At 36.2% G+C, this 22,365-nt stretch overlaps 3 protein-coding genes across 3 annotated transcripts; 2 read left to right on the top strand and 1 right to left on the bottom strand.

The window, feature by feature from the left end:
• Positions 1–428: 428 nt before the first annotated feature.
• Positions 429–2,606, bottom strand: LOC132097493 (U6 snRNA-associated Sm-like protein LSm1). The gene is made up of 4 exons (XM_059503231.1): positions 2,449–2,606; positions 2,083–2,151; positions 1,150–1,265; positions 429–1,014 (listed from the first exon to the last, which is right to left on the bottom strand). Exons 1-4 carry the CDS (start codon positions 2,492–2,494, stop codon positions 844–846), a joined length of 402 nt encoding a protein of 133 aa, XP_059359214.1. The 5' UTR covers positions 2,495–2,606; the 3' UTR covers positions 429–843.
• An 800-nt stretch (positions 2,607–3,406) lies between these two features.
• LOC132097492 (BAG family molecular chaperone regulator 4-like) lies at positions 3,407–18,912 on the top strand. Its single transcript, XM_059503230.1, has 5 exons — positions 3,407–3,744; positions 10,292–10,411; positions 10,503–10,694; positions 11,986–12,240; positions 16,431–18,912. The coding sequence occupies exons 1-5, from the start codon at positions 3,604–3,606 to the stop codon at positions 16,917–16,919; spliced, it is 1,197 nt and encodes a 398-aa protein (XP_059359213.1). The 5' UTR covers positions 3,407–3,603; the 3' UTR covers positions 16,920–18,912.
• A 1,277-nt stretch (positions 18,913–20,189) lies between these two features.
• LOC132097105 (dual specificity protein phosphatase 26-like) lies at positions 20,190–22,256 on the top strand. The gene is made up of 3 exons (XM_059502729.1): positions 20,190–20,556; positions 21,625–21,833; positions 21,911–22,256. Exons 1-3 carry the CDS (start codon positions 20,387–20,389, stop codon positions 22,105–22,107), a joined length of 576 nt encoding a protein of 191 aa, XP_059358712.1. The 5' UTR covers positions 20,190–20,386; the 3' UTR covers positions 22,108–22,256.
• The last annotated feature ends 109 nt before the right edge of the window (positions 22,257–22,365 follow it).

Here is a 22,365-nt window from a genome sequence, read left to right as displayed (position 1 = left end):
CTAAGTAGCCTATGTGAACATGTGAGCAGTAACACTGCTGTGCCAATTTAGCTTGTGTCTAACAGAAGCTTTAATCTGTGATGTCCTTCTCTCTGACACCTTTTGCCTCAAAACAGAACAAAGGCAAAATCACCCCCTAGCTACCGATTAATGCAAGGACATGCTTCACATGAAAATCCTTATTGGGCCACTGTGCGAGCATTTACTAAACCCATACGGAAGATTAAACAAATAATATTAATTATATATTTTTTAATAATATTATATCCTATTCAAACATCTAATGTAAATACACTATAACGTTTTAAAACCTTGTTTATTATCTTCTAAAAACACTTCTGCAGATCAATCATCATAAATCATTTTACGTCAAAACTAAATGTGGTTTCTCAGAGGCAAGTAGAGTGAAACAATAAATGAAAAGTAGATTTTCACTGGTATAAAATAGGTTTAATAGAACAAAAATATTTTCAGTGTTGTTTCATGTATTTTACATAATATACCAACTTAATAACCATAGCGTCATATCCAGAACATAGTGAACACCGAAATAAACGTATTTTCTTGTATACCATTATTGTGGTTTAAACTAAAAGCCAACAGGCCAAGTGCTTCAGTTGGGTGCTCCATCCTTCATTTTACTATGGCATCTGCCATAAAAGAAACAAAGATGGTGGGCGATTCTCAAAACATGGCTTTACAGCAACTAGTGAAACTAAATCTTGAAGTCACAATCTCGTGAGACTCACTCTTCTATCATTGGACAGGACAGAATGTCGTCTCAAATCAAACAAAACCATCAAATAAAACAATTAAATCATCCAAAAAGAACTAAAAGTTGTTTCAGAAATCATCTAGCGTGTCAGCTTTAGGGATGGATAAGCCTCGCTCTTTGACCGCCTGTAGCTTCAGTCTCTCTGACTCTTGCTTGGCTTGCTGTTCTGTCCGCTGTTCCTCCAGGATCTCCTCAATGGAAACTCGCTGGAGGATCTGATCACACTCTTTATCCAGATCCTGGAAGGAAAACACAGCACAAGGTGAAAGTTCAGTTAGTAGTGGCAAGATTTAGGATTGTTACCTTCATGAAATGTTGCTTCTTCATACACAGTCATAAATCTTTCCAAGGGCAGAATGAACACATGTACTTACTACTTCTCCAAGCAAGACCACATTTTCTCCTCTGACGACAAATATCCCACGAGGTATGTCACCAAATTTCTTACCAACGTGAATACGTTCAACAGTTTGATGCAAAACTAAATTAGCTGTGGAAAAACAAAAGTAATGTAACAAGTTCACTTTTGAAACATAATTGTAAATTTTACAGTACTGAATATTGTCAATTTCCTTTGCACTTCATTACTGGTCTAAAAAGGCTTAATTCACCCAAAAATGACATTCCCTTTTCTCATTTGTGACCCTGGACTACATCAGAGATTGATATTTTTAACATCTGAAAGCTGAATAAATAATCTTTCCATTGATGTATGGTTTGTGAAAATAGGACAATATTTGGCTGAGATACAACTATTTGAAAATCTGGAATCTGAGGGTGCAAAAAAAATAGAAATATTGAGAAAATCACCTTTAAAGTTGTCCAAATGAATTCTTAGCAATACATATTACTAATCAAAAGTTACATTTTGAAATTTACAAAATATCTTCATGGAACATAATATTTACTTAATATACTAATGATTTTTGGCATAAAAGAAAAATCTGTAATTTTGACCCATGTAGTGTATTTTTGGCTATTGCTACAAATACACCCCAGCAACTTAAGACTGGTTTTGTGCTTCAGGGTCACATTTACTTTTCCTCAAGATATTCTGATGAATGCTGGGGTCAAAAAATCATTAGACTCCGTTGACTTTTATTGTACAGGCAAACTACATTAAGAATAGTTTTGCATGCAGGTATGGACTGACATGAGTGTGATTAAACTACACATCACATTATTATTACACAACGAATTATGTTTTATTTATTGAGACCTTCACCCCAACACCAAGCAGTGGAATATCTTGGAATGAAATGAAAAAATTTCCTTGTAAATTAACAACGTCAGGCCTCTGTACATACCAAACTGATCTATGCTTCTGAGGATCCCAATCAATGTTCTTCCATCGCGAAGCAGAACAAGGTGTTTCTCTGACAAACGGGAAATCAAAGCATCGTCAGTCACATGGATACTGATTAACTTGAATATTTCCCCATGAATTTATTATATATGATCATACTAACGTCTGCACTGAGGCGATTATTATTCATGCGAACTAGTTCATCTTGCAGAACAAAAGCCATCAGGATAGGATTTCTATTTTTATTTAAAACATGTAACATTACCACCACATGACTTTTATAAATGCTCAGAGATGCTAGACGAACATCACTACACAACGACTGTGATGCACTCAAAGACTTCTAATTCTTTCGCAGTTAACTTACTATCAATGTCCTCGATGAGGCTCGCAGTCCCTGGCATGTAATTCATTTTGCTGACATTTGGGAGATTTTATTTAAACGTAAAGTATTGAGCCTTTGACCATTTCAAATGTGTATCCTTATTTCTCAGGATGTAACTGTGAAAGTGCTTCCGGTTCATTTTAACCATTTAAACTCGCTTGCTTGTTCCAAATGTCCCATGTTTAACTTTAAATTATTATTTTTTTAACTACCAATGCCGGTTAAATGGCATTCTCTGTGTTTTAGTTGGATTCACTTATAATCATAGGTTAGATTATATAATGCGAACGCGAACGAATCGTTCATTTGAGTCGGATCTTCTCAATGAACCGGTTGAACTGGTTCACAAAACCGCCCTCACTGAAACGTAAACCAATTTTTTTTTTGAGACATATGTAATTGGATTTTACTCTGTAGGAAAAGTCCGTAAAAAACAGTCTATGGTAAAAATACAGCATAATGTACCGTGTTGATTTTTCACAGGTTTTACCCGTATTTTGAATTATGCCTTGAATAGTTTTGTGTTTAAGGAAATGCCCGTAAACGTATCACGAATTCTACAAATACTTTTCAATCAGAACATAATCAGTTTTTATACAGATTTTTCTTACAATGTAGTATTATTCGAAGCAACTAAAATTATATTATATTAACGGAATAAATTGTATATTCCTATGAATGTAACCAACGGAGACAAGCGAATTTACAATCAAAAAAAAAAAAAAAAAAAAAAAAACTATTCTAAATAATTACATACATGACGATTACATTTTAATGTAAAAGAATCACTGACACGAATCTCTTGAAAATAACCGATTCGCAGCAATGGACTTCCCAACTCCACCATTGTCACATGAGAGTGGCGTCACCGCAGTGCTCGTCTCCTATTGGTCGGTTCAGCTGTCAGTCAAGTGGCGTCAGCTGGCGAGTTTCTTTTACTGTCTATGGTTGAGCCGAATGACAGCGCCGTGCCTCAGCAGAGTATATACAATACAAATGGGAACTATATCCAGTTGACGCACTGTAGCTACATCATTTTGTGGCAGACCAGTTTTGAGAGGACCTCTTTCATTCTAAACCGAACTGTGACTGACCGAAGTGAACTTAGGACGGAAAGAGTTAGGGGTTTAGTCACGAATGTCTTTCGACTCAGCGGGCAGCGACAGAGGCGGAGCAGAGGCTGCGTGGATCATGCACCAGCAGCAGATGCAGTCCGATCCCAAGGCATCTTGGCCTTCCAGCTACAACTCAGACAACAATAACTGGAACAACGGCATGGTGAGTCTTTTATCGTATGATAGGAAAATTAGCACGCTCGGGGTACGGCAGGTTTAACGTTAAAGCTTTCTCACACGGCTAAACAACGAGCTGTACTCCACTGACTCCACAGTATGGCCCGCGGGGTTTGTTAGTAAATCAGGCAAAACCACATGCTCTCTGTCTCGCACGCTTGTGTTTGCATGGACAGTATTGTTTACTAGTGCTATTAAGTATGACTGTTATTGAAACCCTAGTTTAACGTAAAAACAACGCGTCATCGATGACTCGTATGGAGTCACGCAAGCGTTTTATTCACAGCTTGTGTAGTCCCAGTTTAAGTAACTGGGTTTAAATGTCTTAAAAAGACACAGGGTCGATCAACCTCGACTGTGTTCTCAGTAACATTAAGTCTTCATTCCCCGAATAACTTCCTCTTGAGCCTCATGAGCCGCTAGCACTCACTCATTCAGACACAGTGTTCATATCACTCAGTATTGGACAACATCACCAGATAATAAAATAAGACCAATCTAAAGATCACTTTGAACGAATGAATTTACCTTACAGCATGGTTTTGAAATGATTTTCAATTCTTATTTCTGTCAGAGAATTCACATCACACTTGCCGTTTGTTTTCTGGTGTTGCCATAGTTACTAATAGGGCCTATGTAGCTACTTATAATAATATCCTTGGAATTACCTGATGTTATTAATATTTTAATAAATATCTAACAACAAGAAGGAAAACAGTGGTGACACTTGATAAATAGGTTATGTAATATTTAAATGTGTAGGTAATTAACCATTTACTATTAAATTCCTATTAATATTAAATATTAATATTTCTATTACTATAAAATTTTAGGTGAGCCTTATATATATATATATATATATATCTATATATATATTAGCAGTATTGTGTTGTGATTTGGGCACATGGTTTTAAGGGGAATGAGTAACCGTGTTTAGGCTATATTATTTTATTGTAGTAAGTTTTATTAAAATTAGGTAACAAAAGAAAGAATGGCAGATATTTAGGCCAAAGTGGGTGAAGATTAAAAAATATTTGTTCTTATTTTTTAATAACAAAGATAAAAGAATACACTGACAAAGATACACATTAGAACTATACGTAATATTCAAATAAAACAAACAGTGCTTTATTTTCAGGTACAATAGGTGTATTTAGCAGCAGCATTCAAGAAATTGAATGAACAAATATCAAAATAAAACACAATATAAACTGATTCCTAAAGCAACTTGTTAAATTTCTTCAATCAAGAGCAGTGAGTGATTTTTCTCTTTTGTGATTTGTTGTTTTATTAACGTTAAATAGTTCACCAGAAAATAAAAATTCTGTCAATTCTGCCATAGTGTTTTATTTTTATACAACCATTGACTCATTCAAAAGTAGTTTTAAACCTGAATGAGTTTCTTTCGTCTTCTGAACATAAATGCTATTTTGAGGAACATGGAAAACCAGACAGTTGCTGCTCCACAGTGACTTTTCACAGTGACTTTCATAGTATTTATCAAATTCAATGTGGACCAGCAACTGTTTGGTTACCCACATTCTTCAAAATATCTTCTTTTGTGTTGGGAACAAGAAAGATATTAATACAAGTTAGGGACAATGTAACAGTGAGTAAATAATGACAAATGAAATTTCAGGTGATCTATCCCTTGACGGTAATTAGGGGTGCTCCGATCACGATCGGCCGATCGTTATGCGCATCTCGTCAGTAAAGATGGTTCTCTAATCAGCGGTAAATTCCATCAGGTGCGTGATTTCACATCGAGCAGCTTACTACACAGAGCCGTTGTTAACTTAGAAGATGCACAAATAAACGCTGAAAATAAACGTGGATTTGCGCAACTTCTCAGTTAACAGTAATTACACTAATTACACTTTTGAAAACAACCTAAGCAAGTATGGGGGGGCCCACGATTGCACAGATGAAAAGAGTGGAGGAACAACTGGAACTGATCAACTTAACGCTGAGAAACGTAACTAAACAGGAAAACTTGACGGCATTGAATGAGAAACTGTCAGCTGATATTCAGTCGCTTAAGATGTTACTGATGAAGAAAGATGAAAAAGTAGCTATGTTGGAGAAACAAATCGATGATCTTGAACAGCACACGAGAATGAACGACCTCATTATAACTGGCTTGGAAACGAAACACCGTACCTATGCGAGGGTGGCGGATCCAGTGGCGGGAGTCCTCGGTGCTGATGCACCGGAGACAGAGACCCAATCTCTGGAACAGCAGGTTGTTTCATTCTTGGTGAGCAAAGATATTGAAGTTCAGAGTGAAAACTTTTCTGCTTGTCACTTGCTACCTATGAAGCGTCATTCTACGATCCTTGGGCCTCCTGCCATCATTGTGCGCTTTGTGAACCACAAACACAAAGTCGCGCTGTTGAGACAAGGGGGGAAATTGAAGGGCACGAAAGTTTACCTCAACGAACATCTCACTAAGAAAAATGCCGATATTGCTAAGGACGCTAGATTACTACGTAAAAATGGAAAGATTCAGTCGACATGGACCCGGAACTGCAAAGTGTGGATTAAGACGAATGGATTACGACCAGAGGATGTGAAGGTTTTGGCGATACGGGAATCAAATCAGCTGGATGAATATAAATGAATAATTTCAGTCTCAAGAACTCCTGTTTCCACTGCTGCCGATGGATTGTTCGGGTTTCTTCAGTGAAAGGATTAACCCTGATGTGTTGGTGGAACGTTAGTCTTTTTGGTGTGATGTCATTCTTACAAGGTACTATCTTAACATTTCCTTATTATGACATCAATTGACTCTAGTCTCATAACAAGTGACTGGAAACACGCAGCACCCGTAATAGATTCACGGACTCTGTACCCATTTGAGCTGAACATTGACAACAACTCTGGAATTTATGAAACATTTTTGAATCCTGACTCCAATAACAATTATCTGAACTCTGTTAATTTGTGAATATTATACCGAAGAGCAGTTTAATTTCTGGCCTTGTTTGTCTCCTACACATTCTGATCAAACCTCGTTCTCCACGATTCATGTGAATGCACGTAGCTTCAGAGAAAACTTTGATCACTTTTAAACCTTCTTATCTACCTTGTCACACTCCTTCTCAGCTCTAGCATTTACGGAAACATGGCTCCGTAATGACACATCACACCTCTATAATCTATCACACTATAATGCTATCCACTCTTGTAGAGAAATGAAAAGAGGAGGAGATTCTCTGTACGTGTCTGATTCATTTAATTATATTCTCAGAAAGGATTTAAGTAATGACTTCAACCTAACATTAGTAGAATCTCTATTTGTTGAAATTCCCTCATGTTATTTATTTAAAGGGAAAAGCATTGTGATTGGATGCATTTACAGACCACCTGCTTCAGATATAAAAATACCTTCATTGATGCACTTGATTCAAACTTAGATATTATGTCAAAGGAACATAAGCTCTGTCTGTTACACGGTGACTTCAATTTGAATATCTTACATGCTGATCACACTGCTACACATGATTTTCTTAATACCCTGTACTCTGTAAATTTCTACCCTTTAATTACAAAACCTACCAGGGTTACCACACACTCAGCCTCTCTTATAGATAACATTTTGTTTAACTCATGTGACGATAAAGTGTCATCAGGGCTGTTATGGTGTGACGTGTCTGACCATTTACCAGTCTTTCAGATGATACATTCTGTCTTTGGAGCTTGTATTACTAATAATGTGCATGTAAAATATCGAAATTTCACCCTTAGAAATATTGGAATATTCAAATTAGCCATCAGCTCTATCATATGGGATGAGGTCATGTTGTTGCAGGATGCTATTAAAGCCTATGATTTATTTTTGACTCTCTTTAATTCTGCTCTGGAATCCAGTTTTCCTCTGATAGCTGTGAAATCCAAAGTAGCTAGAGACAAACCCTGGTTTATCTGTGAATTGAGGAAATTATCTAGAAAGAAAAATCGGTTGTATCGCAAGTCTGGGGGGCCGCAATGACCATATCCCAAATATCAAAACTCAAAATATGTCATTTCCATACCTAAAATACGTTTTACATGAACAGTCACGGTTATGCATATTGATCATAAACACAGCTAAAAAGCTTTCAACCAGTGGCCATCCTCTCCAAAACTAAACATCTAGCAGTTTTATCACAGAATGCAAAATGTTTCAATAAAAGCATTTTAGTCAAATGTAATTTATGCAACATTTCAAATGGGGAAAATCAACTCATGGTGACAGTTTAAAAGTAGCTCAATTCCATCTGAAAAAAAAAATGGACTTGACAACCATACATCCAACACGAGCTGCAGGAGTCAGATTTAACTGATCACGGCTTGAGAGGAGATGGCTGACAAGATCATGCTGGAAGATTTGCTGCTCAACAGATCATGAGCTCATTGACAAATAGCTACCAGATCTTTCTTTTCACAGAGCGCGAGTTATTGCTAAAGTGAAAGTCAACAGCAAGCGCTCATTCCAAAGAGATTTAAATACTCCGCGTATTGATAGCGGCTCCCTGATGTGGGAAAATTATATGCAGTATTAGAATGTTTGCAGGAGCCCTGGACACAAAAATCCAGGGGAGCAGGCGGTAATGGTCAGAAATTCAGCAGGAGCACAATTAATAAAACAGTCCCTCGCAGGGCTGTAAATCAAAACGGCACATAATGAATGCCGGCTGTAGAAAACAAAAGAAAATCCTGGACATTTTGAGTGCTTTAGCAATTTTTTAGGTCTGAAAAGAGGACATGTCCACGAAATAGAGGACGTATTAGAGGACAATGATTGGAAGCGCCTTTTCCCTCCTTTTATAGCAACCAGTCTGCTCTTACGATCTAATTAGTATGACAGTTATATTAACTGACTAGTGTTGTCAAAAGACCCGGTACTTCGGTACCAAGTCGGTACTAAAAATTTTTAAATGTGACGGTACCAGGTTCCTTTAAGTACCGGTAGTACCGAGGTCCCGTTCAAACCCGGTTCAGCGCTATGATTTCCGCGAAGCAGAAAACGAGGACTGAATCTCAAAATCCAGTCATGAAAATGAAACTTACATTTTAATATGGACAGTCATGGAATTTGTCAAAGTTAGCATAAATTAATCAAATCAAATCTCCATATGGACCAGTATGTTAAGCCGCAAAAGTTTAAATTATTAAGTTTAAAAATTTAAATTATGAATCCGTGTTCTGCACGTCTCTGTGTGAATTAATGAATGGCAGAGACGTGCGTTTACTACATAGACTGAAGCGCATGACGCTTGCATTAATTTCAGCATCTGAGCTTCAGAGTTCTCTCTCCATCAAGCGATCTGAACTTTTCAGTTCATCTCAATGGACGCACAGCGCACCTGTACAAGCAGAAGACATACAGGTTTGCTAATGCGCAAATGGCAATTTCATTGGCTGGCGCTGATCTAGTACCATCCCTGTTTTGATTTCAGCAAATCAGTTTGACCAAACGCAGACAACGTGATTAATATTCATGAACCCAGCAGCTCATCAATTCATAGTGCATTGTATATACATTAGTATGATAGTAGAATTAGAAGTAGTATTATCTTTTAATAATAATTAATTGATCATTACTTTTTTTTTTACAGAAACCCTCAATGACCAAAAATATCTTAAGCATCACCACCAGTCTTAAGTTCAGTTAAAATGACAAATATGCATTCATTAGGCCTAAAAGTTAATTTTTACATTATTTAGTAAAATGTATGTGATACTGCTACTACTGTTGAAAAAATTTATAAAACTTTATTTTTTAAAGAAATAAATCACAATATTTCTTCCATGTTTTAATTTTAATAGCAAATCCCCTTTATTTACCAAAAATAAAATGTTTATATTTAATAAATTAAAAGACAAATTAAATTTGGGTGAAACTTGTTTACTGTTTTTCATAATTATATAACTTGTAGAAAAACTTTAAACACAATTGTAAATAAGTATAAAGAATGGCATTGGTTTTATTTTTAGTGCTAAAAAGTTATTTTTTTTTTAATTAGCATATTTTTGTGTTTTGCTTTGGTACCGAAATTGGTACAGAGAACCGTGGATTTTCACTGGTATCGGTACCGAATACTGAAATTTCACACTTTCACATGTGCTGCTGATATGATTAGTCAATTAATGTTAGCTGCTAATTTTGCTTGGATAAAAAAAAAGAAACCTGTGAAATTGTTTTTTTTTTTTTTTTGTGAAAAGTTCATTTTTCTGCTAATGAAACTTTTAGCAATTATTTCAAATGCATCTGATCACTCTACATAATAATCTAGAAACTATGTGAATGAAAACCACAAGCGCTGAAGCTGCAAACTTTTTGTCGCAAAAATTAATGTCACTTCCAAAACTTTTGGCCATGACTGTACCTCTGAACACATTTAACAGATTAATGCAAGAAAGAAAAAAAATTATATTGTTTCTAATCTATCTATTTATAGGCCTGTGTGTGTGTCTAATATATATATATAAGTTCTGTATCTATATTTATAGACTCTAACCGTCTCTGCATGGACCCAATTTTATTTCAGGAATCTCAGTATCCCGGCTACTCAAATTATTGGTATCCCCAGTCACAAACGGCAGCACCTTATGGCAGCACGTACCCCTCTGGAACAGAGGTCAATGGACACGCGTCATACAATCCCCAGGTACTGCAGACATTTCAGGCTTATGTAACACCCTCTGTCAATCAAATACACAGCAGACTTACCCTGCTTCATTCTGCTGTGCCCTTTTCAGGCAATGTCAGCCTATCCCAATGGGGTGTACAATCCAGGACAGTACTCCTCGAGTATGCTCCATCCCTCCAACCCCTTCTACTGCAGTGACCAGGTTCCTTCAAGACCGCCTCAGTATCATGGCCAGACCTGCCCTGAGCAAAATGCAGGGGGTTCAGCTCCTCCCCCCTACCCAGTACCTCACTGCCAAGGGGTAAACAATACAGGAATGTTACATTTTTGGGTCCATGGCGAATAAGTGTGCATAATAAAGTAAAGGAAAAATAAATTAAAAATCTACTTTAAAACACATGTGCCAAGTACTTAGTAATGTATTCTTTCTATTCATGTTGGTTTCATGTGCTTCTAAAAAAAACTATTTTCAAAAAAATAAAAAGTCTAGATAACTGTTTTGTGAATTTAATAATCAAGTAGAAAGTAGTAACATTTTTCTTAAACCTTGAATACATGTGTAACAGCTTTGCCATTGTTAACTAAAATATTTTTCAGAATTAAAAGAATAAAAAAAAAATATATATATATATATATATATATATATATATATATATATATATATATATATATATATATATATAAAAACGAAATGGAAAAACTCTTAAATCGACAAACATTAATTGCCTTTTTAAACACTGTAATTTAAATAAGGTGAAGTTATAAAATTATTGAAACTAAAATAGAAATAAATGAAAGATCAATAAGAATATTAAAAAGTAATAAAAATGAGAGCACAACAAAATTGGTAGAATGAAAACAGGAAATATGAAAAATAAAAGCTAATAGCTAATTCAATGTTTGTGTGTGTTTATGTGAACACGGCACAAAACCTTAACTATTAAGTCACTGGGCTATATTTGTAGCAATAGCCAAAAATATATGGGTCAATATTATAGATTTTACTTTTATTCCAAAAATCATTAGGATATTAAGTAAAGATCATGTTCCATGAAGATATTTTGTAAACATTTTTCTACTTTAAATATATCAAAACTTAATTTTTGCATTGTGCAAAATATGCATTACAAATATGCATTGTTATAAACTTCAAATGGACAACTTTAATGGTTATTTTCTTAATATTTAGATTTTTTTGCACCCTCAGATTCCAGATTTTCTAAAAGTTGTATCTCAGCCAAATATTGTCCTATCTTCACAATCCATACATCAATGGAAAGATTATTTAATTAGCTTTCAGATGATGTATAAATCTCAGTTTCTAAAAAAATGTACCCTTGTGACTGGTTTTGTGGTCCTGGGTCACACACACATATATATATATAATGGGGTATCCACATTGTGATTGGTGTTTTTAAATATAGTTTTTTAGTTATATTTTTAACAAAAGTTTTTGGGAGTTGCACCACATGATATTTTGTCATCACCACATCTGAACTAATATTGTCATATTATCTGATATTTTAAGAGACTTACTAACTTTCACAGGATTCTTCTTCTGTTTCATCACTTCCTTCTTTCTCCTGTTATAGGCCCCTGGCTACCCAGCAGGATCATACCCACACTATGGAGAAGGATGCCCTCCGAATGCTCCCTACCCCAACCAGCAGCCCATGCTCTCGAGACCCCAGCACGAGGCCTGGTCCCACTCTGGAGGGTACGTGCACACACCGCCCCAACAGCAATGGCCGCCCAATACCCAGACACCACATGGCCACTATAACCATGTACGACCACCTCACCCTCCACCATGGCAAGGACCCGCACCACCTCCATATGAGCACAAGGTATTTGTGATGTTTTACAAGCATGTAATAAAGTGGTATAAAAGTTAACGTTTTTAATGTTTTTTCTTTAAGTTGTTTGGGATTGGGAAATACATTATAGATTACTGTGAACGTGATATATAAACTGAGCTATCAAGCTAATCAGGTTTCTGTATGCTTTGCTAGGCAAGGCAAGTTTATTTATATAGCACATTTCGTACACAATGGTAATTCAAAGTGCTTTACATAAAAGAAAGTAAAATAGTAATGAAGAAAAATAATAACAAGAATAAAACAAGCAATTTTAAAACTTTTAAAATTATTAAAACTGTACTTACTTAAAATGAATTTAAAACAGTAAGAAAATGATTTTACATAAAATTAAATAAAAAAAAAACAGTGAAAATATATATTGCAATCAGTTCGGACATTGCACAGTGCTCATTCAATAAATGCACAGCTAAACAGATGAGTTTTAAGTCTAGATTTAAATGTGACCAGTGTTTTAGCACATCTGATCTCTTCTGGAAGCTGATTCCAACTGCGGGCGGCATAGTAACTAAAGGAGGACTCCCCTTGTTTTGTGTGAACCCTTGGTATTTCTAACTGACTCGATCCTAATGATCTGAGTGCTCTGTTAGGTTTATATTCAGTGAGCATATCTGCAATATATTTCGGTCCTAGGTCATTTAGTGACTTATATACGAGTAAAAGTACTTTAAAATCAATCCTAAATGTAACTGGAAGCCAGTGTAAGGACCTGAGGACTGGTGTGATAAGGTATGCATTCACCTTGAACACTTCATCTTTGTTTCCAAATGCAGTGACTTCAGTTTTTTCCTTGTTTAACTGAAGAAAGTTCTGGCACATCCAACTATTAATTTCATCAATGCATTGGCAGAGGGAGTCAATTGGGCTGTAGTCATTTGGAGATAAGGCTAGGTAAATCTGGGTATCATCAGCATAGCTGTGATAGGCAATTTGGTTCTTTCTCATTATTTGACTTAGGGGAAGCATATACAGACTAAACAAGAGCGGTGCAAGAATTGACCCTTGTGGGACTCCGCATGTCATGGACGTCCACTTAGACTTATGCTCTCCTAGACTCACATAATAACCTCTCCCTTCTAAGTATGACCTGAACCATTTGAGCACCATCCCAGAAAGCCCGACCCAGTTTTCCAGTCTCTCTAGTAGTATGTTATGATCAACAGTGTCAAACGCAGCACTGAGATCTAGCAATACCAGCGCCGATATTTTGCCAGAGTCACAATTTAAGCGAATATCATTTATTATCTTAATGAGTGCTGTCTCTGTGCTGTGATGCGGTCGAAAACCAGATTGAAAATTGTCCAGGTATCCATTTGAGTGAAAGTATTTGTTCAGCTGATTAAAAACTACCTTTTCTATAATTTTACCTATAAAAGGAAGATTAGATATTGCTAAAATTGCTCAAAATGGTGTTATCAAGATTGCTCTTTTTCAGGAGGGGCTTAACAACTGCATTTTTTAAGGAGTTTGGAAATGTCCCAGAAAGAAGTGAGGCGTTCACCACTTCTAAAAGATCTGCTTCTAAGCAGTTAAACACATTTTTGAAAAAAGATGTGGGAAGTGTGTCAAGATAGCAGGTTGACGATTTTAGGTGCTGCATTATGTCTTCTTTTGCTATAGAATTTTGCTATCAATTGCTTCAAAAATAGACATAGTATCTTTTTGATATTGTGGCCGAATCTGTCTGACCTCTGCATTACGTGAGGATGTGCTAATCGCCTTCCTGATATTGGTGATCTTCTCAGAAAAGAAGGATGCAAACTCATTGCATTTGCTGTCTGAGAGCATTTCACTGGGAATCTGACTTGGGGGGTTTGTCAGTCTCTCAACAGTGGCAAAAAGAGTACGAGTGTTATTTAAGTTACTGTTTATAAGGTTTAAGAAGAAATTCTGTCTAGCTGTGGCTAGTTTCACATTAAAAGCATGAAGGCTGTCTTTGTAGATGCTATAGTGAATTTCAAGTTTTGTCTTCCGCCACATCCGCTCTGCTTTTCTGCATTGTCTTTTCATAGTCTGAACTGCTGTTGATCTTCTCCAAACTGATTTCTGTCTGTTTGTTTTCTTTCTGATTATTATTGGAGCAATATCATCAATAACATTCTTAACTTTTGAGTTGAATGAATCAAGGAGAGTATCAACAGAGTCTGCAGAAATGCTTGGTGTTAAAGATATATCCTCCATAAATAGTACTCTTGTGTTCTCGTTAATACATCTCCTTCTGACAGAGACCGATCTAGATTCAGTTGTAGCAGACATCAAAATATCAAAGAAAATACAGAAATGATCAGATAGTGCTATGTCCTTAATAACAATGGATGAAATGTTTATAGCCTTACTGATGATTAAGTCTAGAGTGTGTCCACCTTTGTGTGTGGGTCCATGCACATGCTGAGTCAAGTCAAAAGTGTTTAGAACCGTTATCATTTCTTTTGTAGTTTTGTTTTCTGAATTATCTATGTGAATATTAAAATCCCCTGCAATAGCAAAACAGTCAAACTCTGAGGAAATCATTGATAACATTTCTGTGACCTCTTCAACAAAGGCTGGAGAGTATTTTGGAGGCCTGTAAATAATAATAAACAGAATGCGTGGAGCTAGTTCTTAAGCAAACTAAAACAGAAATGAATGGTTGTTATAAGAGGTTAAACAGCATTGATGTTCATAACATGATGTGGTAGGAACTGGAATCAGGCACTAAAGAGCGAAACCGTTAAAAGTAATTTAAACCAGTGTGATGAACTGGGGTCCTAATGGAGACCTGATTTTGAGGGAAGAATTAATTTGTCACCATACTGGACTTCTCCATGTAAATAATGACTGATAATTTATAATGATTAATAATTTTTACTTTAAAGATTATGGTCTGTCATAGAAATTATCAAAATAGGTTTCAGTTTTAGATTGAAATGTTTTTTTAATCAAGCTAAAGTGAGTTTAAGAGCAAGCGTAAAACAGCGAGGCCATGGTGAGGCCAAAATAAATCTGGATTTGTTACTTCAGTTTTAGAGTAAAACATTTACATTACATTTTATGAAGACAAATTATTGCATAAGTCCGACAGATATTGGACTTGTAAAGTGCAAGTAAACATTCTGACTGGCACTTTGGCATAAACGCAGTGGGAAGGCTTATTTAACAGTTAAAGAGTCTGCTAGGTTCTGTGTAACCCTCCCAGAGCTCAACTCTCCCACTATCAGAACAAGTTACTGTACACCACAATGCTCAGATTTCCTGTTTTCAACTCTCAAACAAGGATAGTTGCATATTCATCATTTTAAAAGTGTTTGTCTGGTTCTTGCAAGGAATCAGAGTTCATCAAAATCAGTAGAATCTTAATCTCATACTTCAGCTGTTAAAAACAATCCATTGAATTATCCTATTATAAAGCCCCAAGTATAACCTACTTCAGTTTTGACATGAACACTAGCAAATGTATGCAGCTCAGAGCCTTCTCTATCCAATCTCAAGAATTATCTGCATACACAAAAATCACAAAAGCAACACAAAATGATATAGTATACATGCCAGTCCAGTATGTGGCACTGTAATTCTGCCACAGAGATGAACAAAAAATTGAGAAAATTTGGATAAACCTTGTGCGCTGGATACGAACGAACATGGAACAATACATTTATTAATCTGTGTTAATGTCTGTGTTGTTTTTAGATTTATCCACTCTTGGACCCGGTTTCAAAAAATTGCGCCATCTGGACCCAACGTTGTTATGATACAACATCTTTACATATAGAGCTAAATGCTCCTCCATGTGGACACGGCCCCAATTATTTGCACTTTACATTGAATAAGTTACACTTTCATGAAAACATTTGCCATTGATTTGTAAAAAAAAAAAAAAAAGTCTAGCTCTTTAAAGCAGTAAACAATTTTACGAATCCGTTGATTCGGAGCTTTGAAAAACTTTGCTTCTCTCATCAATAGCATATAGAGAATGCACGGCTAGAAAAATCAGATTACACGCATAGGCCTATAGTTTGCGTTTAATGAAAATTATCACATGCACTATACATATACTTTAGCTTACTTGTAAAAACCTAGTATATTTTGGATTTAACACATGCAAAACTGGAATTGGCATATTGTATAATATGTAGAGCTTTGCCTAAATATTTTTTTTATCTAAATAAACATCTCTCTCACAGGATCCACCATATCACAGTCAGCCTCATATGCACCCTCGAAACCAGCCTCCAGGCCCCAAACAACGAGCCAGCACTCCAAATCCAACTCCACCTCCACCCAAAGCTGCCCAGTTCAGCGCTCCGCCTCAAATCTACAACAAGGCTCCCTCCGGATGTGCAGGACCCGAGCCAAAACCAGCCCAGAATGATCAACCTCCAACGTCTTCCCGCCAAGGATCGCCCACTCCTGCCCCATTAAGCGATAATCCCAGCCTGGCTCGAGTTCAGCAGGTTCTGGCCAAAGTTCAGCTCCTCCAAGAGGACGTGGATGAGTTTGTAGGGAAAAAGACGGACAAGAGCTACCGGTACCTGGAGGAACTTTTGACAAAAGAGCTGCTGGAATTGGACTCGGTGGAGACCAAAGGGCAGGACGTCGTTCGTCAGGCTCGCAAAGACGCCGTCCAGAAGATCCAGGCCATCTTGGACCGCCTTGAGAAAAAGGCTTTCTAATAACAGAGTGGATTAATTACGATGGTTCTGGTTTTTCTTTTTTTTTATGATATCTTCTCATGATAACAGATTAGGATTTTCACAGTGGCCAGTTAGTTTGCCAGCATTAACTTTGTGTGTTTTGGGGTCATTTACCCTACTGATGGTAATGAATTAGTTGAAATACAGGCGCAAAATGTCCTATTCATTGCAGTGCCATACTCAAACCAGCCTTCTGTCATCCAGCAAAGAGCAGCGGCAGTCTGATATCTGCTCAGAATTAAACATAAGTCTCTTTGCATAACACCATCTTAAGACTTTCTTTTTTTTTTTTTTTCTTGATCCTAGGCAGACTGAAAGGATAAAACAGAGCTAATTCAACCACATTTTAATACTTCCATGGGTTTTTGGTAGCACAACTTCTCAAAATCAGAACCTTTTGCACTTGGGATATTGTTTAGCACTGCTATTACACCAATACATTCTTGATTTTATTGTAAAATATCTTGTTATATCTTATTCACTCAATTTAATTTCACCAGTTTTCTGTTCATCAGTTCCATTCAGTCACATTCCTCATGGAAATTAGTCAAATTTCAGCATCAAAAAGGTCCATTTTCCAATGCATGCAATGCACAATTTCTGTTGATTAATGTTTAAATTCCCAATCTTGGAGATTCCTACTGAAATTATTGGATTTCACAGAAAAAATGTCATAACAGTAAATGTGACTGGACTCTTAACTGATTACACATGCCAGTTTTTGATTCAGATCGTGGTTCGGTCTCGTCCAAACTGAGTATTACAAACCCAAATCTTGGACGGATCTCCGTCCAACTCTCACACTGCAATTGGAGCCATAGTTCATGTCTCGTTACTCTTTTTCCAGGCCTCATCTGGATTTCAAAGACCCCTTAAATTAAGAAATGGCATTTTTTGGATTTTAGACCATATTTGTTAGCTTTGAGACCATCTTCATGTTAGTATACTATTAAAAGTTGACAAACCTTCACTACCACTTGCCTCTAACAAGCAATAGTGAGTAGCAAATCATGGTTTTCCAAGGCTTCGATGTATACTAGGCTATTTTATAAAAAGACAAACTCTTGATATGTTGAAAAATGCATTCATCAAACCATTGGTGCATGGTCAATGAAGCCTGCACTTACTTCATCTGCTGTGGTCACTTCCTTTGATTGTTTACCTGTATCTCAAATCATTCTTTAGTACAAGTCTTAGTGTTAACATGATTGTTTACAGCCTGCAGTTCAGAGGACTTTTGGCTATTTTTTGTTTGTGTGACTACTGATCTGTAGCTGATTCAATGCATCTGTGTCAAGTGTTCAGGTGGCAGAAGCCCTCTGTCGGCCTGTATACAGTCAAACAGAGGGCCTTTTTTTAAAAAAGACAAAGAAATAATGTACAGTTTATATCTGAAGGACTGGAGCAGGGATGTGGATTATAGACAGAACATCAGCACTTCTCCATGGAATAAAAGTTCCCTTTAACTTCAATACATTTAATACTTTGCACCAAAGTCACTGACATCATGGACCGTTCAACAGGTCTTCCTCTTACCACACGGATTATATGTCTGTTTTGTAACCGGGAAAAACAGTGCCATAATATCAGCAGGTGCTTTTTCATACCACAATTGAGAAGTATCTCAAATACAAAAAACTGCAAATCAACTGAGCTCTGCATGAAGTCTCGGATTCCATGTTTATCTTTACTGTATGTGCTTTTCTCTCTCTCTTTCTGTAAATGTTCTCTTATGTATACCTGAAATTGTTTATTAGATTAATCTTTACAGGAAAAAAGAAAAGTATATTTGTATAACGAATATATTGAAAACACAAATCCCAAGCAAGGACCAAAAGCCTGCCTGCTGAAGTCCCCATGTAATGCATGTTTTCGAACACAAGCAGGGACTCTTTCTCTATCATGTTGTAGGACTGAATAAAGGTCAACTGACTGTAGGGTCTCATATTAAAAATCAACACATTCAATTCAACAGATTGTGTCATTGGCTCTAATATTTCTGTAGAAGATGTATGAATTTGTTTACATTTATTAGTAGCTTCACTTTTTATAACCTATTTGCAAACCTTAAGATACTCCGTTCTTTCCCATAAAGAACAGAAAAAATATGTAGTTTGTTATTGCCAAAATATATAATTTATCAGTAAGGTTGTAATGTATTGTTGAATCCTAATATGGTCAAAACATAAACAATTATACTTGCAATTTATGAAAGAAATGATAAGTTATACAAAGATTTATGCTTTGGTTTTGTGTAAATGCGGGCACAATTTGGTATTATACTTATATTTTCGCGGGCGAAAGATTCAAGTTTCAAACATAGGCTAATTGTAGCGATGACCAGCAGGGAGCTGCTTGGTTTTAAAGTGATTTTTCTGTATGAGATGCTCTATATACATAAATAGACAATGTACCTTTTTGCCCACAAAATGTCGTAACATGACATCCGAGTCAGACTGGCTGATCAGGGACAGGGTTGCCAGGTTTTCACAACAAAACCCGCCCAATCACGTTTCGAGGTGGATCGCTCGGTAAAAAAAAATTACAGTCCGTTGAGGTTAAATGCACGTTTTTTTGATGGGATTCACCAGGAAAATACTCATTTTAGGGGATAAATATCACGTTATTGGGTTCGCTTAAACCCGCGGATAGAAAAACATCCTGCAACTGCCCAATTCCGCGGGAAAACCGCGGACTTGGCAACACTGTTGATGACTGACTGTATTGATTATGTACTGATAGGATTATTATGTGTATGTACCAGAGCCGTTAATAACGGCTCCAGTGCGTACGGAACTGGAAGGCCAATCACAATGCAGTATGTAAATAAGGTAAGTAAGCAGTCCAATCACAATTCAGTATTTAAATAAATGTATGTAAGAGGACCAATAACATAACTGATAAGTGGTATGGATTCAAATACTACGCCATTAATTTAAAAGATGAACATTTAAAAAATGTAAGTCAATGAGAATTTTCACAATTTTACTTTATACTACTGAAATGAAGTATAATTTCTATTTTTTTCTACCTGACCACCTAGAAACAATCCACTAATTCATGTCAATTTCTGTTAAATTTACAGTTATAAACTTTCTGTATCGCCTTAAAAGGTGTAATTGTTGTTGTATTATCAACAAAAGTATAAGGCCGGTGAGAAATGACCTGTAGATAAAGCAAACGGTCAGTAAATCATCGAGCGGATCACAGTATTGCATGTGTAAATGATCTGCTGTGAACGCACAGAGCCAAGAGACTCTTCCTAAAATAAGCCCTGCAGTGGCATCCAAAACACGGCTTTTACTCACGCACACTGTGAACGGACAGTCTGACTAACTTTAACGGGCCTGATAAAGCGTCGTGCGCTTTAAATCAACCGAAACAACTTATATTTATTGCAATATTACCAAAAGCAGCGCACACCAAATGCACATTTACACATTAAAATGTCGTACAGGTCTCAGTTTTCCGCCGGTACCTCCCGTTCATCTCAGCCGGGGGTTGACTTCACCTCTCCGGGTTTAGCGGTGATGGAAGTTGAACGTCTTCTGATCTCTGGAAGAGCCATCAACACTAACGCAGATGAAGTCTGGCCGAACCTTTACATAGGCAACATGTAAGCAAAAAGCAGTTTTTCCTACTTAATACGTTTTTATATCTTACATATGTGTAAAAACAACATTTTTTTTACAAAACGTATTTTTAATGCTTATTAGTAAAGTTGTGTAGTTATCTGCACAACGAGTCTGCTGCTGTTCCTAATGTAGTGCATGCTTTTGAACACAAGAGGGCACTGTTTCTCTATAAAGGACTAATAACAAAGATTATAGAAATACTATATATTAAATGTAGTAGCTAATAACTACATTTAATAACTAACTTTGCCACCCAAAGAACATTTTAGATGATCAAGCACTTCAAAATTGTGATATGTAGGCAACAGTGATATGATATTTTCTACTGTAAAGAACAGAGCATTTACTAACAGTGTTGGGGAGTAACTAGTTACATGAAACCTTAACAGAATTACATAATTTTATTAAAAGAAAATGTAACTGTAATCAGTTACAGTTACTTAGAAAAAAACGTGTAATTAAATTACAGTTACCTATCTTTTTTTTTTTTTAAGATTACATCTGATTTTTTTCACTTACATAATAACTGATATATTTCCCAAATTGCAATGACTGCTTTGAACTGTGAGACACCAGTGTTTCAGGAGCTTAGGACACAGAATAGGTCACGTTTATTCAATCACTGTTTTATTTCCTATTTGGGTTTATGTCTTTGTTTTTTTCTTCTTCTAATTTTTTAAGATAAACTGTTAGATGCCAGTGTTTCCTGTATGGAAAGAATTGATTTCAAAAGCCGTTTTATAGCTATTAAATCATTTTTGTTATGATTTTAAATCTGTGTTTAACCTCTGAATGATCTTAAAGTGTAAAGAGGTGTTAAAGTCTGATTTTGTGGTGGCTGTGCTTTAAAAAAAATTAATTATTAAACTCTTAATTCAGAAATGAAGGTTAACCCTGCCTGGTTTAAACGTTTGAAAATGATTATCAATTGAAAATATTTGTTGGAAATGTAATCAGTTACATTACTAAGTAATTCAAGTGTTCTGCTGACATTTTTTAACATGTATGTTCAGTAATACTCCTGTGTGATGCATTTTCTTTTTGTTTAGGGATATAGCTGAAAAATGTTCAGAGATGAGAAGGCATCGCTTCACTCATGTCCTGAACTGCGCCCACAGCTCCAGACGTGGCGGCGAGATCTATGATGGCATGGGCATCACGTACATGGGCATAGACGCTCACGATTCACCCACATATGACATGAGTGTTAACTTTAACAAAGCTGCTGAATTTATTCATACAGCGCTGAAGGACGGAGGTAAGCATGTGTCCAAAAACGAACCCAGTCTTCCTTCCTGCAGCTGAGAGTCATTGCACTCTATCTTCTAATTGAAGGCAGAATCCTGGTTCACTGTCATGTTGGAGTGAGTCGATCAGCAACTGTAGTTTTGGCATATCTGATGCTGAAACAGAACATGACGCTGGTGGAGGCGATCCAGAAGGTGAAAGAGGGAAGAGGTGTCTATCCCAACCGAGGCTTCCTCAGACAACTCATTGACCTTCATATTAAATTATACGGCTACAGAAACTAGACACACAACAGCCATGAGAGACAATTGGTGCAGACTTTGTGCAGCTTGTTCATTTGAAATGCATTTGATCCATCTTTCTGATTTGTATGGTTTTATTCGATTCAAGTAAACTTTAAATGAACATATTAAAATTAACATACCTGATGAAGTATTATCTCGCTTGCTTTTATTAATTAAGTAAACATTAACTTACATGGCCTTTCAATTAAAATATATGCATTTAAAAATAAAACGGAAAAATATGGGAAAGGAGAGAAA

The sequence above is a fragment of the Carassius carassius genome, chromosome 21 (assembly GCF_963082965.1).
Source record: "Carassius carassius chromosome 21, fCarCar2.1, whole genome shotgun sequence".
Lineage (NCBI taxonomy): Eukaryota > Metazoa > Chordata > Actinopteri > Cypriniformes > Cyprinidae > Carassius > Carassius carassius.
The sequence above is the reverse complement of the archived record's forward strand: the minus strand, read 5'-3'. Positions and strand labels throughout refer to the sequence as shown.